Consider the following 23,395-nt stretch of genomic DNA (forward strand, 5'->3'; position numbering starts at 1 on the left):
ACTGGACTCCGAAATGGGCAAAATGGCCTACAGCCACCAAATGTAGCCCACGGCCACTGAGAGATGGTCTACGGGACCTCTCCCTCCCCTCAGGAAAAGAAACAAAGAAAACCGAGCCTAGTTCGCAAACCGAGGCAAAGCACAAAAGAGGGTTCGGAAGTCCGGAGGTAGGGCTCACGGCCGCAACTCAGAAACTTCTGAACGAGCACATTATGCAACATCACCAAGCGCTCAATCGGTGACGTCTGAGTCTTAAGGTCGGTCAAAAATGGGGCGTCTACACGTATCACTCTTAAACTGAATATATAGAAAGCATTTTCACAACTCCAACTTTCAATTATACATAGGCAATTAGTATAATCTCACAACAATATGCTGCGAATAAACTTTAGCAATATTCTCAGATGTGCCAGAATGTATCACTATATAAACACCTTTGGGTTGAATATATAGAATACAATCAACATCTTTAAACTTTGATATAATCTTAATTAATTTTACATGGGCAATAATTATAATCTCACAACAATGGGCTGCAAATAAATTTTAACAATATTGGCAGATGTTTCAGAATGTATGATTATATAAATACCTTTGGGCTAAATATATAAAACACATTCTAACACCTATAAACAAGTCAACTAGTAAGAATGATTTATTAAGAAATTATCTCCTTTGGGTAGATAAATTCTTTCAAAATCAATAAAATTTCCCTTACTAGCGGCTCACACTACCTCTAAAATTAATACACACAATTAACCCCCTTTGGGTAGGTAATTGAGTGATATAATATTAGAAAAGCTTCCCAGAATCCTTATTGGTAAATCACTTTAAATCTCAATAAGTTAACCACTTCGGCAGTATCACCCATATTGATTCAAAAATCTTCCAACTGAGACTACAAAATAAATATTTGTCCACCTTTAAAACTTTATTTATTTATTAACAATAATGCAATCTGTAACCCATCAAAGCATATATAATATCATGTTACGAATCACTACTAAACAGTTACTCGAAAATAATAGCTCACGGCCAACCAAAATTCGCATATGAATTTACAAAAATACACCAAAGTGATATACATGATATGGAACTCTTAAACAATCTTAATGTTTATGTAAAAGTCATAAAAACGAATATGTTTCATATGTTTTGCAAATATTTGATTAGGTAAGATTTGAAATATATATATATATATATAAATATATATCAATACAGATTCAATATACACATGTCCATACTTCACAATTTTCGTAAAACTACCAGATTTAAATTACCTTTTTTTTATTTTTTTTTATTTTATATAATACAATTGGAAGCAAACTATCAATACTCAAACAGTATGTACTCGTTACATTGAAAAAGTTTGCTTGAAATTACTAAAGCACAATTTTGAGATGCAAAAACATCATTCAGTAAAAGAAATATTAATTTATTCCTTATCATTATATAAAATAATTTTACTGAAATAATCTGCCATGATTTTGATTCTAGTATAAACTTGCTCTGATACCACATGTAAGAATATAGGATCTATATACTAGAAATCAAAACACTATGAATATAATTAACTACTAAAACATAAAACTTGGATACATACCGTTTGATTCCGTTATTGTCTTGAGTTTTGCTTCTTTGAAAGATGATGGTATTCACAATCGGAAAACCTTAGCACCAGCTCTTCCCCTCCTTCTCCTAATCTTTATGTTGTCTTTCAATGAGGCTGACCACCCTTTGATCTACATATATATAGATATATGTAAACCCTAATAAGGATAGGAGAGGGGACTGGGCCTAAATAAAACAATTACTGGGCCCTCCCATTAAAGAACCCAAATAACTTAAAACAGGCCTTACACCTCCATATCACATATCCACATATAAAATAATATATACACTAAAATGACCATGGCCCAAACTTTATGGATCACAATAATAATTTTGGGCTCATACCAGTCAATCTATCTGAATCACGTTCAATTCGTTTTTCACAAACCAAACAAAATATAATCAATGACAGCCTAATTAAGAATAAATTCTTACACATAGATGAACAGGGAAAGAGAAAGAAAGAAGAAAAGCGGAAGGAAAAGAAGAAAATGGAGGGAAAAAGAGGGGATAAGGAAGGAATCTTCACTGTGGACAGTAGAAAAAGCTTGCAAAAGCAAGACAACATCCTTACTCTAGAGAGAGTAGGAACTACACCGCTAAAGCGTCAAAAACGGTTGTTAAACATTTGATTGAAGAAACACACACACACACACACACACACACACACACACACACAAATACACAACATGGGTAAAACAATCTTTTTCCAAATTAATCCCCTCACTAGATTTGACACTCAACCCTTAGGATCATGTTTGATTCACAAAATTAATAGTGAAATATTAATAATCCTATTAAATTAGTGTGGTATTCACTATCTAATTAGATTAATATCCATTGGATTAATAATCTCACCCTTACCCCATTATTAATAATCCTACAAATTTGTTGGATTAATTATCCATTAGATTAATAATCCTAAATTAAAGTGTTAAAACAAACATAGGATAATTAGGCCCACGGATTAATAATCTCAATCCCATACTCTAATCTACACAATCAAACATGCCCCAGAGGTCTTTGACAGTCCCCTCTTCCAAGGCCTATCATAGACTATGAATCTCCTCTCTAATTTTACAAATAAACATCATATTAATATGTTCTAGATTTATCCTAATCCAATCTCATTCCCTATAGCCCAAAACAAATACGGCCTTGGTTTAGATAACACTTGTATTTATATTTTACATTGATTTATTTACATTATCTTAAGATTTATTTACAAAGAAAAGTTGATTCCACATTTTTAATCCTTTAGTTAAAAATTAATATCAAAATTGGGGTTTTGAAAAATGGAGGCCAAGTTGTTTGATGTTAAACTTAATTCAAGTTTAGTTAACGATTTATTTGTAACTAGCATTTTGCACATTTGATGTCTGTGTAACTTTAAAAAAAATGATCATTGTGTTGTTTAAGTGGTAAAAAAATTTATTATTAAACCTAGAGTCATGGGTTCTGGGTTTGAGGCTTGTCCTCTTCTTTGCATAAATATAGGAATATTTTGAAAAAACTCAAAATATGATAACTCCAAATATAGGTATATTTGGAAAAACTTAAAATAAAATATAGGGATATTTTGAAAAACTCAAAATATAAGACACATTTGTGTCAATACCACCAGCCGCATTCATTTTATATATTAGAATAGATAATAATAGACATAAACCATTTCACCAAATTAACCAAGGATTTATCTTTTGTAACTTAGCAAATTTAAATATATATTGTGATTGAATAATGGACTTGTTTAATATAGTTTTTCTCCAACTAAAAATAGATAATCCAAATCAAGAGCTAAAAGTACCCTTCCCTACTTTCATATAATCAGTTTTTTTTTTATTATTATTGGTAATTTAAGTTAGTTCTATATTAAAAGTTATAAGAAAAAATTATACCAAATGCTTTCATATATTTTCAAATAAAATAAAAAAAGAAGAAAAAGAAGAAGCTATAAATTAATTTAATAAACTACACTAAATAGGACCGATACCATAGCAATTTTTAATTTGTATTATGGCATATGAATAAAAGAGTAGAAGATCTAAACATTAGGACAATTAAAGCGTGCACCTCCCAAAAAAAAAGTTCAAATATAAAAATGTTTAGATTTTTTATGATAAATTATGAATATTTATGGTCTGTTATGGCACTTTGTGGTAAAATTACAAATAAAGATTTTATGTGTGCACCTTACATTTGCAAATAGCAAAATTATCACACTTTATAATTTTTGTTATAGCATTTTGTAATGAAAAAGTTGAGACATTTTATAAAGAAAAAAATTATCACATTTTATTATTTATGTTATGAAATTATGCGAAAAAATTAGGACAAATTACACTAACGGTTTTTATAATTTAGAGCTTGTATCATTTTGGTCCCTGACCTTATGATACATTTAATCTTGAATTTGAATTTGAATTTGAATCTTGTTCCAAATAAAGACATTCGAAGACACCGTTTCCTTTGCAAATGGAAAATGCTCCATTTCAAGAACAAAATCATCAATTGGATAAAATATAAACTAATTTGACAAAAATAAATGTCAAAAAGTTATTCTTAAATTTTAAAAAATTATTTCTACCCAACAAAGATAAAATTATATAAAAATAATAAATCTTTTATATTTTATATTTTTATTTTTTTTACCAAATTAATTTTTATTATATGTTTGGATGATGATCATGTAATGGGTGGTTATTTTTGTTGATATTTTTTTATAATTATCATATAATAGATGGTTATTTATGTTGTTAACATATATTTTTGGATGGTTATTATGTAATAGATGGTTATTTTTGTTTTGTTAACATATATTTTTGAATGGTTATGATGTAATGGATGATTATTAGGTTTTTAATATATAATTGATATATTTAATATGAAATGTTTTTAGTTTTGAATTTTTTGATTTATTGGATTGGTTTAATAATGATATCAAAATTATTGTCATATAACTTTTGAAAAAATAGCAACTAATTTAACGAAAATAAATATCAAAAAAAATTATTTCAATCCTCCCAAAAGATAAAATTATATAAAAATGATGTATTTTTTATTTTTTTCACCAATTTAATTTTTAGTTTCTTAGAAAAAAAAAATTGAAAATAGATTCTAAAAGCTAAATCAAACATAACTTTCTAACCAAGTAAATGTGAGCATTATTCATTAAAAAAAAAATTATTTACATTTCAAACAACATACAAGTTAATCAACACAAAATAAGTTGCATGATGACTTTACCCTTGAAATAAACTGTTTGCAAATTAAACATCTTTAATTGTCCTTATTTGGAACAAAATTTACAATTCAAGGTTAAATGTATCACAATTAAAAAATCAGAAATCAAAATAACACAAGTTCCAAATTATATTACCTATTAATGTAATTCGCCCAAAAAAATTAAGAAAAGAATATCATATGCACCATTTTCGAGGTACACATAGTAATCTCTCCCCAACATTAGATTTTTTTGTAAATGTTAAAAAAAAAACAACAATGCTACAGACCACTAAATTTCTACCACTAACACCATCACTAATCATATGGCAAGTAAAAAAAACAAAAACAAAAACAAAAACTAAGACATAAAACACATGTGGCAGTGGGTAGTGCAACCACTAATTAGTGGTCTGCATTATTTTTCAAAAAAAAATGAACTTCAACTTGATATATACCATAATACCACCCTGAAATTAAAACTAAGCCATGCAATTTTTTATTTTTTATTTTAAATTGATTTTTGTAATTAAGTTGGGACCAGTAGTTTTTACTCCTAAATTTTGAATGTTCAAGGACCTTACAAATAGAAGTTCTTTTAAAACAAAAATTGAATGTGTTCTGACAGATAATTATATTATTTATTGTGATTCGATAATGAACTTGTTTAGTACAATTTTGCTCCAACTAAAAATAGATAATCCAAAATCAAGAGTTACAAATACTCCCCCAACTTTCATATAATTATTCTTTTAGCGTTGTTATTCAGATCTAAAAATTAGATTCACTTTTTAAATCCAATAATGTGTCAAACAAATGATTGATTAATAATTAAATATTATTTAATTATCAATCAATTATCTTTCTGACACATCATTAAGTTTAAAAAAAAAATTAAAAAAGCAAATTGATAAATTATTTTTAAAATTTTTTTTTTTTAATTTTTGGTTATTTAAGTTATTTCTATGTTAAGACCATTAGCAAAAATTATACCAAATACCTTCATATATTTTCAAATTTCCCAAAAAAAAAAAAAAAAAAAAAAAAAAAAAAGTGGTAATAGCTGAAGTAGAACCCTCAGCTACTAAATATTTATTCGCTATATATTCTAAATTTAGTTTTATTTATTTAGTTTAGTAGGCAAAAATCAAAATTTAAACCTTTCAAAATTTAATCTTTTAGCGACTAAAAATTTAATGGAAAAAAAATTAAAATTTAATTTTTTGGCAACTAAAAATTTAATAGACAAAATTCAAATGCTTCATTTGAAAAGTTAGTTGACTTTTTAACTTTTTTAACTTTTGTGGAAGGAAAAAAAATAAATAAATAAAAAATAAGTAAAATAATTATAATTTAGATATGACATTTTATCTTATTGACTTTCTAGATTATTTTGTCATTTTGTAACTAATTTAACCAAAAAGCCAACCCAACCCACATTCCAAACGACACCAAAATTTAGTCCTTTGACGACTAAAAAAAATGTCACATTGATACTTATATCTATCATATTCAATTCATTATTCATAAAAATATTTCCCTACAACCTGTAATCTGTTCATACAATCATTCAAAATATATTTCCCAACAACCTATTTCATGTAATACTTGTTTTCATTCTCTTCTCAACCATCTCAAAAGTTTTAACAAAATATTCGAAGCAACTCTGTATCTAAAACTAATGATACACGCGCTTAAACCCATGTTACACTTCATCTCCTAAAAGGAGCTTGGATTCAACAATTCCATACCTGTTGCAGATAATAAAAATATAATTAAGGCACATGAATAATCAAATTCCAAGATCCAAGCATCAAAGCCACATCACAGAGAGTTGTTTTGCATCAACATTAACTAGTGAGTGACATGGTCCACTATCACACCACCATCAATTATACATTCAAAAAAAAATCCATAATAGCAATATATAAAGGAGATCATACGTATCTCAACCATGATGACAGAACAAGAAGAAAAATGGCAAAACAAAAATGCAGTATGGGAATCTCACTCAGAAAGGTTATTGAAAAGATGCAGCCACGCATAACCAGTCGAAATGATTATTGAGAATGAGAATTCAGTATTCTGACTACTAAATCATTGGGGATAATTCCATGTGACCAAATGCAGCTGACCTGAGAGGGTGAAGTAGAGTAACCGTTTCAATAAAAACATCCCTCAAGGGAACAAAATTTCACTAGGAGCATGGCTATGTTATTTGAAACACAGATCGTTCGGGTATAAGGAACAAAAACAAGAACAAGAATGTGGTACGCCACATGTGATAGGGTTTTTTGCTGATATACAGACTTTAAAAGTGTAACTAATTCTGTTTTTAAAGTGCTCCATGTTTAAGAGGGATAGAATGCATGCATTTGTCTGATTTGTAAAATGGAATTACAAATGGGGAACTCGTTGTAAATGAGGAGAACAGGGAAATGGGTTGTCATGTATAGCACATGCTAAGAAGTTTGAGTAACTAACACTTAGAAAATATGAGGAAGAAGAACTCCGAAAATATGAGGAAGAAGGAATATATTTCTGTTATATTCAAAACTTCTTATCTTACAAGACCAAATGACACTCCTTATATAGGAGATATTACAAACATCATTATAACCCATTATATGTCACTTACATATTATATATTGCCACTATCTACCACTATCATATTCTATACATGCCACCAACACCACTATCATATTATATACATGCCACCAACACCACTATCATATTATATACACGCCACTATCTTATTATATACATTAACACAAATTTCCAGCACTCCCCCTCAAGCTGGTTTGAAGATATCTTCCATAGCCAGCTTGCTAGTCAGCTTATCAAATTGCTTCTTGTGTAGTCCCTTCGTTAGCACATCAGCTAATTGTTCACTTGTTGGAAGGTAGGTCATACAGATTATGCCAGCATTGATTTTCTCCTTGATGAAATGTTTATCCACTTCTATATGTTTTGTGCGATCATGTAGAACTGGATTATGAGCTATAAATATAGCTGCTTTGTTGTCACAATAGACCTTCATAGGTGTCGGGTGAGAAAGCTTTAATTCTTCAAGAATTCTTTTAATCCACATTACTTCACAGATTCCATGGGCAACAGCTCTGAACTCTGCTTCTGCACTACTTCTAGCTACCACATTCTGTTTTTTACTCCGCCATGTAACTAGGTTCCCACCTACAAAGGAGCAGTATCCGGATGTTGATCTCCTGTCTGTAACACTTCCTGCCCAGTCTGCATCTGTATATACTTCAACTTGAAGATGTCCATGTTTCTTGAACAGTAAGCCTCTCCCTGGAGTTCCTTTCAAATATCTTAAGATCTTATAAACGGCCTCAAAGTGCTCTGCCCCTGGTGAGTGCATGAACTGACTTACCATGCTGACTGCAAAGGCAATATCAGGCCGCGTATGAGACAAGTAAATCAATTTCCCTACAAGTCGCTGATATTGTTCCCTCTCTTTGACTTCTTCAGCCTTAGCAGCTTGTAACTTCAAGTTAGGCTCGATCGGAGTCTCCACCATCTTACAACCAAGCATACCTGTTTCTCCAAGGAGATCAAGAACATATTTTCTCTGATTAACGAATATACCTTCCTTGGATCTTGCAAATTCCATTCCGAGGAAATACTTGAGGGCTCCCAGATCCTTAATGTGAAATTCTTTTGCGAGTTTCTCTTTGAGGGCTGCTAACTCTGCTTCATCATTACCAGTTAAAATGATGTCATCAACATAAACAATCAAAATTGCAATTTTACTGTTTTTTGAATGTTTATAAAATATTGTGTGATCTGCTTGACTTTGCGAGAAGCCACAACTGATAACTGCCTTCCCAAAGCGTTCAAACCACGCTCTTGGTGATTGTTTGAGTCCGTATAATGACTTGTTCAATCTGCATACTCTGTCGCTTCCAAGTCTCTGCTCAAATCCCGGCAGTAGGCTCATGAACACCTCCTCTTCAAGATCACCATTGAGAAATGCATTTTTAATGTCAAGTTGATGTAGAGGCCAATCTGAATTTACTGCAAGAGATAACAGTACTCGGATGGAATTTATTTTAGCAACAGGAGCAAACGTCTCCTGATAGTCGATCCCATAAGTTTGAGTGAAGCCTTTAGCCACCAGTCTCGCCTTGTATCTCTCAACGCTTCAATCTGCGTTACATTTTATCGTAAACACCCATTTACACCCAACTGTTTTCTTGTCTTTGGGTAGATCAACTATCTCCCAAGTACCACTTCTCCTTAAAGCATTCATCTCCTCCATGACTGCTAATTTCCAATTCGGATCATCCAATGCTTCCTGTATATTCCTTGGAACAAACAAGTGTGAAATCCTAGATGTGAAAGCTCTATGGGTTTTAGACAGTCTTTGATAGGAGAGGTAATTTGCAATAGGATGTTTAATGCAATTTCGGACACCTTTCCTAATTGCTATAGGAACATCAAGGTCGGAAATAGAAGGAATAGGATTACCTAAAATTTCGATGCCAGAACTCGGATGGACATTCGGGTCATTAGGATGGACATTCGGGTCAATATTCCTCAGATGAAATCGCTTCCTAGTATAAACCTGAAGCTCAGGATTTAAATCATTTTGTAGTACTTCTCCCCCTAAACAAGAATCTTTTTGACTAGGCACCATAGAACTTGGTTCTCCTAAGTGATCATTATCAGACAGATGTGGTGTTTGTGTAGGATAAATGACATTGGGGAGCGGGATAGAAATATCCCAAAAACGGTCTTCTACTCCACTTGTCTCCCCCTGAAGAGAAGTGTTGGGGAAATAGGATTTTGTTTCCACAAATGACACATCCATACTCACATGAAATTTCTTGGTTTGAGGATCGAAACACTTATACCCCTTTTTGTTTGAGGAATAACCCAAAAAAACACATTTTATAGCACGGGGGTCAAGTTTTGAACGAAATTGACTGGGAACATGAACATAGGCAGTACATCCAAAAACTTTGGCGGGTAAATCAGAAAACAACCTCGTGTCAGGAAAAAAAGTTTTGAGACAATCAAAAGGTGTTTTGTATGTTAACACCTTTGTAGGCATCTTGTTTATCAAATAAGAGGCTGTTAAAATTGCTTCACCCCATAAATATTTAGGAACATGCATGTAAAACATTATAGCACGTGCTACTTCAAGTAGATGTTTATTTTTTCGTTCTGCAATGCCATTTTGTTGAGGGGTATCCCGACATGTAGATTGATGAAAAATCCCCTTTTTTTCCAAAAACTCACCCAACCGCTCATTGAAATATTCTGTTCCATTATCAGAATGTAAAATACCAATTTTGGTTTGAAATTGGTTTTCAATCATATTGTAAAAATTTGTGAATAAATTTTTCACGTCAGATTTTTTATTCATCAAATAAATCCAACATAAGCGGGTATGGTCATCAATAAATGTAACAAACCATCTTTTACCAGAAAGAGTAGTGATTTTAGAAGGGCCCCAAACATCACTATGAATCAAATAAAAAGGTTTGGAAGCTTGGTAAGGTTTTGGCAAATAAGTAGAGCGATGAAATTTTGCAAAAATGCAACTTTCACAATGAAAAGAAGAACAATCAATCACTTTAAATAATTCTGGAAATAAATGTTTCAGATAAAGAAAACTAGGATGTCCTAGCCTATAGTGCCATAGCATTATTTTTTCTCGAACAGAGATTGAACTAGTACTATTAAAGCTCTGAGCTTTTTTATTACTAACAGGTACTTCATCAAAGTAGTAAAGACCTTCAAGCATCCTAGCACGCCCAATCATCATCCCCGAGTTCTGGTCCTGAAATTCACAATGGGATTCAAAAAATGTAACACGACAATTAGAATACTTAGATAGTTTACTGACAGACAAAAGGTTACAGGCTAAGTTGGGGACGTGAAGAACAGCATTGAGATTAATTTTCTCAGTTAGTTTAATAAATCCTTTTTCTGGAATAGGTGAAAAACTACCATCGGCTATTCTGATTTTGTCATGACCAGAACAAGGAAAATAGGTACTAAATAAATGGGAAAAACTAGTCATGTGATCGGAGGCACCGGAATCTATGATCCACGGAGAGAAGTTTAGGCAAGAGAAGGCTTTAGGATTTCTACCTGTTTGTGCCAACAAAACACTAGGAGTACCGGATGAGGAGTTGGATTTTATCAGCTTTAAGAGTTGATCAATCTGCTCTTTGTTGAAGGGACCTGAATCGGTTTCATTAGCGGTAGGAAAGCCACGATTCTTCTCTCCTTGTTTGCTGCTTTTCCAGTTGACAGGTTTGCCATGGATCTTCCAACACGTTTCGCGTGTATGGCGAGGCTTGTTGCAAAAATCACACCAGACCCGTGGCTTATCATCAAACCTGCGCTGGTAATTTGCAGCCTTGTTGGCCGCAGCATCGCTAATTAAAGCAGAAATTTCAATTGATTCACCAGTACCTTTTTTCTTAAGCATGACGCTCCTTCGGCTCTCTTCCCTTCTGACTTCGGCAAATACTTCGCCAATGGATGGGAGAGAAGGTCTGCCAATAATTCTTCCTCGCACTTCATCGAACTCAATGTTGAGGCCGGCAAGAAACTTGTAAATACGGCTGTCTTCCACAGTTTTCTTGTGGTGGTTGCAGTCATCAACCGATTTCCATTCGTATGTGTTGAAGATGTCAAGATCCTGCCACAACCTTTTCAACGAATTGAAATATTTGGTGACGGAATCATCTCCTTGACGAATCTCTCCCAACTTCAAAGTTAATTCGAAAACTTGAGATTGATTTCCTAGGTCAGAATACATCTGACTAACATTATCCCACAATTCTTGTGCAGTAGTATAGCACATGTAATTAGAGCTTATATCCTCCTCCATGGAATTGACCAACCATGTCATAACCATGGAGTTTTCAGCGTACCAACTGTCGAACAGCGGATCATTAACAGCAGGAGCCTTCTTGTCACCAGTGATGTAACCGATCTTTCCTTGCCCACGGATATACATCCGGACAGATTGTGACCAGCGGAGAAAATTATCACCATTTAGGCGGATGGTGGTGATTTGGACAGAGTGAGAGTTGGACGTTTTCACCGGAATGACAGCGGCAGGGGTTGAAGTGGTTTCGGACGTGACTTCCGACATGGCTATGACAGTTTTAGGGCTGCTGTGTTTTTTGTTGCTCTGATACCAACTTAGAAAATATGAGGAAGAAGAACTCCGAAAATATGAGGAAGAAGGAATATATTTCAGTTATATTCAAAACTTCTTATCTTACAAGACCAAATGACACTCCTTATATAGGAGATATTACAAACATCATTATAACCCATTATATGCCACTTACATATTATATATTGCCACTATCTACCACTATCATATTCTATACATGCCACCAACACCACTATCATATTATATACATGCCACCAACACCACTATCATATTATATACATGCCACTATCTTATTATATACATTAACACATTTCCAGCACTAACCATTTGGATAATCCTCTCCCTGACCCTCTCACTTAACTAATAGGCCATTTTAAGATTGAACTGCATGTCCACCTTGGTGTTCCACTGTAATATATAGAACAATTAACAAAAAAGTCTTGAATAAATTAGCAGCACAAATGAACCAGAAAGCATAATTTGCTATTGAAGGAACCAGAAAGCATGTTGTAGATACAAAAGACACTAAGGAATGACAAGCAAGCAAGCAAGCAATGCTTTTCAAGAGGAAGAGGGCAAAGGAAAATGTCAAATAAATTTATTCTTACCAAACACTAGGACGACCACCTCGACCTTGCAAAAGATGTGTGACCATGGTGTGGAGATGATTGATTTGTGCTTGTGTCGCCTCCCGCAATTTCTTCCCTTCCTCTCTCTCTTTCATCAGCTCATCATGATCTCTCTGCCACTCCTCACGAAGTGTCTTGATCTCAGATCTCAGTGTCTCCATCTCATGATCACATGCACATGCTCGTGACATAGCTTTGGATATAAAAGAAGAGGGTCGTGGGCCGATCCCAATTCCATGTAAATATCTCTTATTCTCTCCAAACACTTGTCTTGAAAGCTCCTCCTGGGTCATTGACATCCCAGACTGGGTGGCTTCGTCTCGTAAATTGACCATCTCAGCCTGCCATTGTAGGGAAAAAAACCACAATAAGGTATATATATCAAGTCATTGTTTTCTAGATTAATATATCAAGTCATTGTTGGAACATTAATATATCAAGTCAGTGTTTTCTAGATTTAATCTTTCTGGAAAGGTACCCTCAAAGATCGTCCCATATTTAGTCAATCAAAACTCCTCAAACCAGACAAAACTATCTGATACTTTTGTCTTGACTATCTCACACCTTTGTCTTAACACAACAGGAATCATGGGTGGCAAAACTGTTCACTGACGGGTAGAGGAACTCTAGATTAAGAAATCTAAACTGTAGAGGAATGGCTTAGTTGCAAGTTGCATGAAAATAAGTTCAGAATTAGGACTAGACAGATAATAATCAATCAGTCTTGCAACAGAAAATTCCAATTCAAGCTTATATGAATTCACATGGCAATTATAAAGCTCATCCAAAATAATGCTTCATCTATAGGCAATCCAACAACAAAAAAAAAGAATATTTCAGAAACCATATATGTTGTATATTTGTACATAGCTGGTTGGAAACTTCTAAACCAGCGAATGATAGAGCAAAAGGACTAAAGATGAGACATGTTTCAGAAACTGTTTAAAGAATGAGAGGGGAGAAGATGGGGGCAAATTAATGAGTTTAAGTTTCAGGCACTGCAAGTCACAGCAAATTAAGAAAGAGGAAATTTAAATAAAGGTAAGCTGATCTATATAATAGTCTTCAAAAAGATTTTACACCTAACAAATCAAGCATGTACAATATATACTTGAGTGATCTAGAGGTAGAAACAGCATCAAAAACATGATCACCAAAAATAGAGTAAATAAACGTGTGAAGTATGCTTCGGTGCTAAGGATGGAAATACAAAAACGAAGCTGTACAATTATGTAATAGGTATAAATTCTACACTACATAAGAAAGCCACTCCCCATATGACAAAGGCATTAGATCTCTAGTTAATGGACTCATCACGTAACAACATTGTTGTTTTTGGGGTTTGGTCTTTGGTCTTTGTGGGACGTAGTTAAAGGAGAAGGGTAATGGATTATTTATTGTCCTTTTTCCTCCTTCACTATCATTTTGAATAGCCCATTAGTTTCCATTACCTTCATGTTGTACGCTTTGATTGGCTTCTATTAAAGACTGATGTTGTTTCACTCTCTAAGGAGGCTGAAGAATTGGCTGAAGTTGAAGCGAAATTGGTTTGTTTTTCTTTCCCCTCTAAGTTATTATATATCGGCATCATTACTCTCCTATGGATGCCATTGTTTGTAGGTTTTATTACATATCGGTAATGCAGTCACCACATAGACGCAGAAAAAAAGTACTATGAGCTGCTGCTGAGGACGGAGGAACCAAACCAGAAAGCGAGAAGAGTAGTACTTTTTTGTTTTGAAAATTCAGAAGTAAAAGATCTAAAGCTCCTACAGCGGTGTAACGGCCACAGCATAACGGTGGTGGCAACCGGAGCAGTGAATCACTTTATGTATGCACTCCAAAAAGACTATTTATCATTTATTGCTTGAAACACAGTGAATTATAGTTAAACCAAAAGATACATCTCAACTAAGCCCGTGCCGTTGGATAGTAGATCTATTATATTCAGCAATATCAGCGGAATGTCTACGCTGTAGAACTAAATACAAAGGAAACCATAACTGCAACAAGATAAAAATTTGGAGGTAGTTACACAAATTTGCAAAATCTATTAACAGTGCAATAAGAGACACAAGAAGGAACACAGCAGCATGATTATTTCACCAAAAAACTTGCAGTTTTCAATGATCAAGGCACATTCAGGAGCTTATATTCTGCTCAAAATTTAGGGTAGATCGAACCTTCCACTAAATTGTCTTTAAATATTCATCAAGAAGAAAAGAAATAAGCTTACAATCATACAGTTGTCAGTTTCACCAAATTTTCTATCAGTACATACCCTTTACTAAATTTTGAAGAGCTTCATATTATATCAAAGTAAAGCCAAAAGATTGAAGAACTACAGAGTAAACATTTAATAATTCTCAAAAGAGAAATGCTAGAGATCCAAATTAACAAATAATTAAAATGAAGCTTACCATATTGTATGATCTTCACAACAAAGAAGCCCAATAGAGTGTCCACGTAGATGATTAGCAAAACCAAGTACCATGAGAATAGTGAAATGGCAAAATTAGTGAAACAGAACATTTTGTTAATCTTGTAACTGGTGGTCATGGTCTACATTTATAATGTTAACTATAGCCATAGGTCTAGTGGAAAAAATCTGAACTGATAATGCTAACCCGAAGAGTTGAGGTACAAACTCTATCAGATTATAAGTTGACCGATTGTTTTCTCGGTATAGTAGATTGGTTTGCTATGTACTCATTTTTGCGTGGCTGGCTGCATTATTAATGGTAGGTTACAATTTTCAAGCATAGTTTAAGCTAGTATTACCAAACCAAATTTGCATGAGACCAGCGGCGGTTCAAGCAACTTTCAGAGTTCAAAATCATCACTAAAGTGAAGTTTGAACTCCATAGAGATGTAACCACAAGATAAAGAAAAGATACAAAAGAAAGGACAATATGAAATTAATATAAAATTCAGAACAATCTTATGATTAATAATCGTAGATTACTTTTAGAATCCGTCACATCCCAACCATTCTCAACCCTTTTTTTTCTTTTTTTGATCAGCAACAAACAAAGATTTATTAAGGCTCAACGTCAAGAAAAAAGAGGATAAGATATTCTCTTACAGCAGAAATGGAAAAACCAAAAATAGGTAAAGAAAATACAAAAAAACAAAAATACCAAACTCAAAAACTTCTACATAGAACAAACTGACACCCAATCTGAAGCAAGCAAAAAAAGCGGAATCTCCCGGAATACTGAGCTCGCCGAGGCCCAAAAAGACACCAAGTATCTCACCCTATCCCATAAGTAATCTATATCCCAACCATTCTCAACCCTAGTAATAAAAGAGACTCCATTTAATAAGTTTCATCACCATATAACTTTGTTTTGTTTTGTTTTGTTTTTAATTTATAACCATATACGTTGTTAATTGATCAATTACAGACATAAGACACAACTTACACAAGGTATCAATTAATCATTCTAAAGGAAGTTTTTCTCATAGGCTCCTTGATTTTTCTTATAAGTTTCTGTCAACATTTTATCTAATTTACGACCAAGTGTAAGTCACTGCCGGTATTTGAAAACTAAAACTGGTTACCCAAAACAAGAGGCAGTTCAAAAGTGTTATAATTTGGCTTCTTGTACCCTGGGACTTGCACATTCAATTGTGCACCAATCATATGTCTTAATTATAAATGAGACTATCAATTTGCATACACTCACTCAGGACTTATTGCAAACATTATGCAGTCAATACAAAAAAAGAGACACAAAATCACAGAAAAGAAGAAACAGAACCTGGAAACAACAAAGTAGACAGAATCAGGCATAGCATGGGTTCAACCAGCATAAAAATCGAACAACATTTTCATTTTTCAAGCACAACAGTTGAAAATTATATCGAAGTTCTCTCTTCATCCAAATTGACATAACAACAAACATATGGCGTGCAAAATAAATATACATGTATTCCGTTTTTATAATCAGTAAAATAAACAGACATGTATTCAAATCGATGTTCTTTCATTCTTCCCCAATTTCTCATCAACCAATCATGTCATACAAGAAATGGAACAAATAAAACTTACATTGCGATGCAGATAGAACAGTAGAGCTTGAGGAATGGATCTTCACCAGAATTTGTGATTTTTCAAATGTGCTGCTGATGTGCTGCTGGAGATGCATTCAAGGTTCTCATATCCCCAAACTCCAAATTAATTGAATAAAATGAATAAATGTTAGATACAAAGAAACTAAAATCACAAATGCAGTGATACATCGTCACAAATCATAATCCTTCAAGAGCATCACCAGCTGATCAGAAGATAAGTAGATGACTCTGCAGGTGACTCTGTTGTTGAGAAAAAGGTCATCTGTCAAAAGGTGGCAGCATACCACTGAGTAGCATAAAGAACAGATATTTCTTCTTCTTCTTCTTTTTAACAGTTCAAAGTGTAGTTTCACATTTACACATTCCAGTAGTGATTGTAACATAGCAGTAGATGGTACGCCAAGTTTAAAAAAACCGGACAACCATAAAAAATAACAGAGGGACCAAACTTCACAATGGAGGCAATATTATTAGCCGATGTCTCACGATCAATGACAATAACCTTAAACAATACATAGGGTGTCTGATTTAAGGAGAGAGGAACCAGAGACTGGCCAATAAACCTCATCAAACCACATCTTCCATTCTTCTTTCTGAGAAAGATCCCCATTCTCCAGTGACTTAAACAGCCCCTGAATCTTCAGAAACTATGCTTCCTTTTCTTCTGACCCTTGCCAACAGAAAAAGTACCCATCGTGCATGAATTAATAAGCTCCCTAGGAATAGGAGCTCCAGATGATTTCAAAATATCAACCAACTCTGGTAAAATTTTCTTATTCTCTTCATTGACAAAGACGATTGCTGTACCCTCCTCCCCCAGCCTAGATGCCCTTCCAATCTGGTGAACATACTCCTTAATAGAATTTGGCATGTCAAAGACTATAACTTGTCTCACACCCAAGAGATCAACTCCTCGGCCCAAAACCCCCGTGGCCACAATCACAGGAACCTCTCCAACCAGAAAAGACCTAATAATTTCTCTCCTCTCCTTCATGGGCTTTTCTCCATGGATCGATAGAGCTTTCACTCCAGTGGTGACTGTTACTGCTTGAGAAAGGAGATCTGCACCAAGTCTAGAACCCACAAATACCACAGCTGGTGGCATAAAGTGCTGCTTGCTCATCAATATGTCAAAAAGTTTCTTCTTTTTTTGCTTTGATTCAACCCAAATGGGCAGTTGCTTGACAGCCTCGTTTGGCTTGTTTGGCCTCCCAACAGATATAGCAATTATATCTTTCACCATCGAGCTAGCCATCTTCTCAACTTCTTTTGGAATTGTGGCAGAATACATCAAGACTTGAGGTCGTGACAAAGCCCTAAAAATCTGCATTACCTGCTCATGGAAACCCCTCTGGAGCATACAGTCCACTTCATCTAGAACAAGAATTGAAACACCATCTAATTCTATGTCATACTTTGCTAGCAGATCAATAAGCCTGCCCGGAGTTCCTATAATGACTCCCACTCCTTGTTGGATGCGGTGGACTTGTCCAGCCATGGGGTCCCCGCCAACTACAAGTGCAGTTTTAAATGGCAAACCCTTTCCTAGCAACTTAGCCTGCTCCTCCACCTGTATGCAGAGCTCTCTAGTTGGTGTAAGAATGATTGATAATGGTTTTTTCTGATTTGAGAGCTTCTCACGTCCAAAATTTGCACAGTAGGAAATTATAGGAACCAAAAATGAAGCAGTTTTCCCTGAACCAGTGTCGGCTGAAACAAGCAGGTTTTTGCCAACCAAAGCAGCTGGTATTGCTTGCATCTGGACAGGGGTTGGCATTTCATATCCAGCAGCTTCTATATTTTGGAGGAGCTTCTGAGGAAGATTACAAGAAGCGAATGACAGGATGGGTGCTGGAACAAAGTCTCCCCTGACATTGATTTTGAGTTTCCTTCTTAGCAACTCACTTGGATCATTAGTTAGATATTGAGATTCTGATTCTGATTTTGATTTTGATTTTCCATCAGAATCTCTTACATAAAAGCACTCATCATGGGTAATGGTAGGGGGTAGTAGTCTTGTAGGATGCGGGAGACCAACTGGCAACTGTGAATTGGCAATCTTGCAAAGAAGATTTTGTTTACATTCAAGGCTGCATATATCATCATCAGTCTCGTCACATATATACTCACCATAGCGGCCACATACAACACAACGAGGCTCACCTGGAAGAGCTTCTCTTTGATCCCAACACCTTTTCTTTACATCATTTACTGCATCACAAGAGACTAAAACAGAAAATTATATAAGCTAAGTGGAACAGTAAAATATTTCTGCATAAAACAGCCTGAAAATCCTCTATATACAGGCATGCCGATTCCATAAATAATGATGCACAGAGGCATAATCCAAAAAACATAGCACCCTGAGTAGAGGAAAAAGGATAGGGCTAACGGTCCAATTGTTTGGGCGGAAAACTTTTTTCAGAAAATGTTTCTGGAGAAAACATTTTTCTATGTTTGGTGGTGGTGGTGGAACAAAGGTGGAAGTGGAGGTGGCAGCATGGTGGTGGGGCGGCGACAGCGACAGCGATGATGCTGGCAGTGGCCGTGGTGATGGTGGTGTGGTGGTGGAGGTGAAAGTGGCGGTGGTAGTGTGGTGACATTGATAAGACTTTAGTTTGAAAAATGTTTTCTGCCTTCTAAAACTTGGAAAACATTTTCTTCTCACAAGCTTGTTTTCTATTGACCATGAAAAATATTTTCTGTTACAGTTTCATTTTTCATTGTAGCAAAAATGTTTTTCGCCAAATCGATCACGAGAGAGAAACAAAAACAAAAAAAGCAAACAGATTACCATTTGCACGTGTATAATATTAGAATGGAGTAAAAATATAAGAAAAATAATAGTAAAAAAAGAAATGAACAAAATGGAAACATTGGTACCTAGTTCTTCTTCTTCTACAGTACCATTTGCTGCCACAGTTGAACTTTTAGATTGCATACCCTTGTCTCCTCCTCCTCCTCCTCTGCCTTCCATCATCTGAAAATTTGACATAAATTCAATGAATTGAATTTGAAGAGAGAGAGAGAGAGCTTTACAATTGATGACTGAAGAAATTTCACTCGTGACTCAATTCAATACACACAATAATCATGAATATATAATAAACCTAAACTTGAAGATAATCAGAGGGAAGAACATAATATATAACATACATGTATGTATGTATGGAGCCTACCTGCCCGCCTGGATAGCTTCGACTTTGAATTGAATTGTGAGGGAGAGAGAGAGAGAAATGACGGAAACAAACAGACAAACTAACAAAGGGAAAGACCAATCCATATAGCTTCAGATTCACAACAACCCGCATTGGCTAGCTCGGGTCACCTGTTCTAGTCTCGGTTCTTCCTTTGATAAGTTTTAACTGTAATTTTTTTTTTTTTTTTTGTAATCATTAATTTTCCCAACTTTTTATTTGACAAGTGTGCGGGTTTCTTTTTAAGAGGATTACATTTTCATGCAACGCTACGGGCACCAAAAAGAGTGCATATGGTATGCAGCTCATACAAAAAAATATATAACTTTTTACTCACAAAAAAACAACTTTTTACTTCTCACAAAATGTATAATTTTTACATCAAAAAAACATGACTTTAGGGCCCCATTTGTTTTCAGAGGTAGAATAAAGGGGATTAATAGTGAGGGGATTAATAGTGAGGGGATTGTTAGTGAAGGGATTGATAGTGAGGGGATTAAGTAAAATTGTATTTGTTTTGATGATAGTTGTTAGTGTAGGAATTGTTAAATTATTTTTATATAAAATAATAAAACAAATAAAAAAATATAAAAAATTAAACATTAACATTTATAAAAAAAAATTCAATATATAACAAATAAAAAAAATAAAAAATTTTCTAATCCCCTCACTATTTTTCTAATACCATCTCGCCAACCTCCATCTCAATCCCCTCCCCAACCTCCATCTATATCACCTCCATCATCTTAATCCCCTCCCCAACTCTACAAACAAACACAACATTAAATAACACCTCCACCATCCTAATCCCCTCCCATCTACTTAACCCCAAAACAAACGGGCCCTAGGGGTGCATATCATAACTTTTTCTATTTGTAACTTGCACCATAAAAATCGTAATTTCTACCACAAAAATTTGTAACTCATCTCAAAAAATCATAATTTTTCTTATGATGTGTACTTTTTTAGGGGTGTATATTGGAACATTTTTCATCAAGCAAATCATCAAGGTATCCGTGTCTTGTCTTGGACTTTATTTCTTCTTTTTTTTAAATAAAAAAACAATTGTCATGTTGGTATAGTGTGACATGTACATGCCTGTGTTTCTTAGCAAGCGGAGATTTCGACACTACAATTAATCTACCATTGGGCAATGCTAAAATTTGCAAAAAAATAATAATAATAATAATAATAATTAAATTAAATTTCTAATATTTCTAACCAGAAAAACAGTTAAGAAACTAAAACTTGGACATTAATTAAAGAAGAAGAAGAAAACTTAATTATGAATTTATTCACGAGACATCTCCATCATGCATATATAAATTGTGCTATACTAAAATTGATCTCTAAGTACATCGTAGGAAAACAAGACTTTTAACTTAGTAGCTGTGTAGACTACAACAAAATTGAATTGGATTTTTACAACATGCACACAACTGTCGTTATATGATATGTCGTGCAATGTTGATTGTCATTTACGACATTGCATGCAAAGTCGTAAAAGGTAATATATCAAATTGCATAAAACATTTATGGCATACTTTGTATGCTGTATATAATCTTTTACGACATTTTTCTTACATGCCATAAATCATTACATTTTTCATGGCATAATTTTGCATGTCGTAGAAGACTATTTTTAATATATTTATGAATTACTTTGTATGTCATATATAATCTTTTACAACATTTTTTGCATGCCATAAATTATTACACTTTTCACAACATAATTTTACATGTTGTATAATGTTATTTTTAATATATAAATATACATTAATTACTTGTATAATACTTGCCTTAGATGCTTAATTAGACTAGAATAAGATTTTCAAAATAGGAAACTAAAAAATTTAACTAATAATACCATTCCAAAACTACTAGACTCTTCAAAAGACCAAATCACATGACTTGATCAATAATATTACCCATGGATTGAAAGCATTTGCTTATCCAAAAATAGACCAAATCACATGACTTGATCAATAATATTACCCATGGACTGAAAGCATTTTTGCTTATCCAAAAAATATGAGAAACTGCCTCTATTTATAAAAGCTTGTAAATTATTAATTAAAATGAGACGGGGCAACCTAAAATGAAAGCTAGCTTCAGAAATTAACATAAATCTCTCTCTCTCTCTCTCTCTCTCTCTCTCTCTCTCTCTAAGAAATCCTACCACCTGCCAAATAGTTTCTTGAACTACTTTTGTTTTTAACCATTTCCACATTTGTTTAATACCATTTCCACATTTGTTCAATAATCCCAAAAAAATAAAAAATAAGATAAATGTTTGGTACCATCCAGGCCAAATTCATTATTTAACAGAATCTTGTTATATATTTGTCGACAATCGCAACATGATGCCTCATAATCACATCAATTCTGACAGGATAAAATTGTTACGCCAACTCATAGCTTTAGTATCATGTACTAAATTGATTAATAAGAAACATAAAGCATATCACGGTGGAGTGGGTCATTCTCAATTGATCTATAATCATGGCTTAAATTCATTTAAAGTGAAACTATGAAGCACGGACACTTCAAAATAGGTGCCATAGCAGTGTCAGACAAGGGGACAACGCGACGGACATGTACAGGACACGCAATTTGGCGTTTCCCTTATTTCTTTTTCTTTTTTGGTATGGGACACAGCGAGAAGAAGAAAGAGAAAAAGAGATCCAAAATCAGAAGAAAAGAAAGAGAGGAGAAAAAGAAACCTGTTCATCGAGCGAAGTCCTCAGTCGATCTCCATCTCAATCTCCATTGAGCTCCATCTCAGTCGATCTCCATCATCAAACGACCTAGTAAGTAGTAAAGCTCTCATCTATCTCTCTCTCTCTAGTCTGTCTCTCTTCTCTCTCAGTCGATCTCCATCTCCATCTCCATCGAGGCTCCTGCACCAGTCGCGATCTCCATCTCCATCGAGGCTCCTATTCCAATCGATCTCCTAGCAAGTCTCTCGTATTTGTCTCTGTCTCGTCTTATTTCACCTCTTGCCTCTTTATCTACTCTCTGGTCTGTCTTGTTTCTCTCTCTTATTTCACATCTTGCCTCTTTATCTCCTCTATGTCTTCTTTCTACTTTATTTTTTTTTTGTCGCCGTTTAGAAAGTGACTATTTTAATAGGTTATTTTAATTTTTAATTATTTTAATAAGTTAAAATTTTTATATTTAGAAAGATAATTGGATTTTTTGTGCTTGTATGTGATGTTTGTGAGAGAAAAAGCGAAATGATTATGAGTTTAATGTGATATTTTGTCTTATTAACTATTTTAGCTTATTTTATCTTTTTGTGAATTTTAACCTAAATTAGGCTATTTTTTTTCTTACCAAACATTTATGATTAGATATATATATTGTATATTTTAGTTTAATTTTTTTTCTTTGTAAATTTATTTTTATTTTATATGCAATTTTTTCTTTATTTAATGTTTATAACATATGTAGATATGTTTATAATGTTTAAATGTAGTAGTTTCTATATATACATT

General features: G+C 33.8%; 1 protein-coding gene across 4 annotated transcripts; it reads right to left on the reverse strand.

The window, feature by feature from the left end:
• Positions 1 to 6,428: 6,428 nt before the first annotated feature.
• On the reverse strand, positions 6,429 to 22,946 carry LOC145814254 (DEAD-box ATP-dependent RNA helicase 41-like). Of its 4 annotated transcripts, none has more exons than XM_082910865.1 (6): positions 22,622 to 22,946; positions 19,585 to 19,681; positions 16,679 to 18,927; positions 12,604 to 12,965; positions 12,320 to 12,403; positions 6,429 to 6,584 (listed from the first exon to the last, which is right to left on the reverse strand). In XM_082910865.1, exons 2-3 carry the CDS (start codon positions 19,679 to 19,681, stop codon positions 17,342 to 17,344), a joined length of 1,683 nt encoding a protein of 560 aa, XP_082766991.1. In that variant the 5' UTR covers positions 22,622 to 22,946; the 3' UTR covers positions 6,429 to 6,584; positions 12,320 to 12,403; positions 12,604 to 12,965; positions 16,679 to 17,341. The 4 variants fall into 4 exon arrangements, with proteins under 4 accessions (XP_082766991.1, XP_082766993.1, XP_082766992.1 ...); XM_082910867.1 differs by having other exon boundaries at positions 15,045 to 18,927; positions 22,622 to 22,889; XM_082910866.1 differs by lacking the exon at positions 12,320 to 12,403.
• Between the last annotated feature and the right edge of the window lie 449 nt (positions 22,947 to 23,395).

This window comes from Camellia sinensis, unplaced genomic scaffold (assembly GCF_055761805.1).
Source record: "Camellia sinensis isolate YWXY unplaced genomic scaffold, ASM5576180v1 Unanchor1, whole genome shotgun sequence".
Taxonomy (NCBI): Eukaryota; Viridiplantae; Streptophyta; class Magnoliopsida; order Ericales; family Theaceae; genus Camellia; species Camellia sinensis.

What these genes read in the sequence shown, in the direction of transcription:
- LOC145814254 (XM_082910866.1), bottom strand. Translation starts at nt 19,681, where the DNA reads ATGATGGAAGGCAGAGGAGGAGGAGGAGGAGACAAGGGTATGCAATCT. An exon ending in TGTAGAAGAAGAAGAACTAG is followed by an intron (nt 18,928 to 19,584) that starts GTACCAATGTTT and finishes TTTCTGTTTTAG; the next exon opens with TCTCTTGTGATGCAGTAAAT.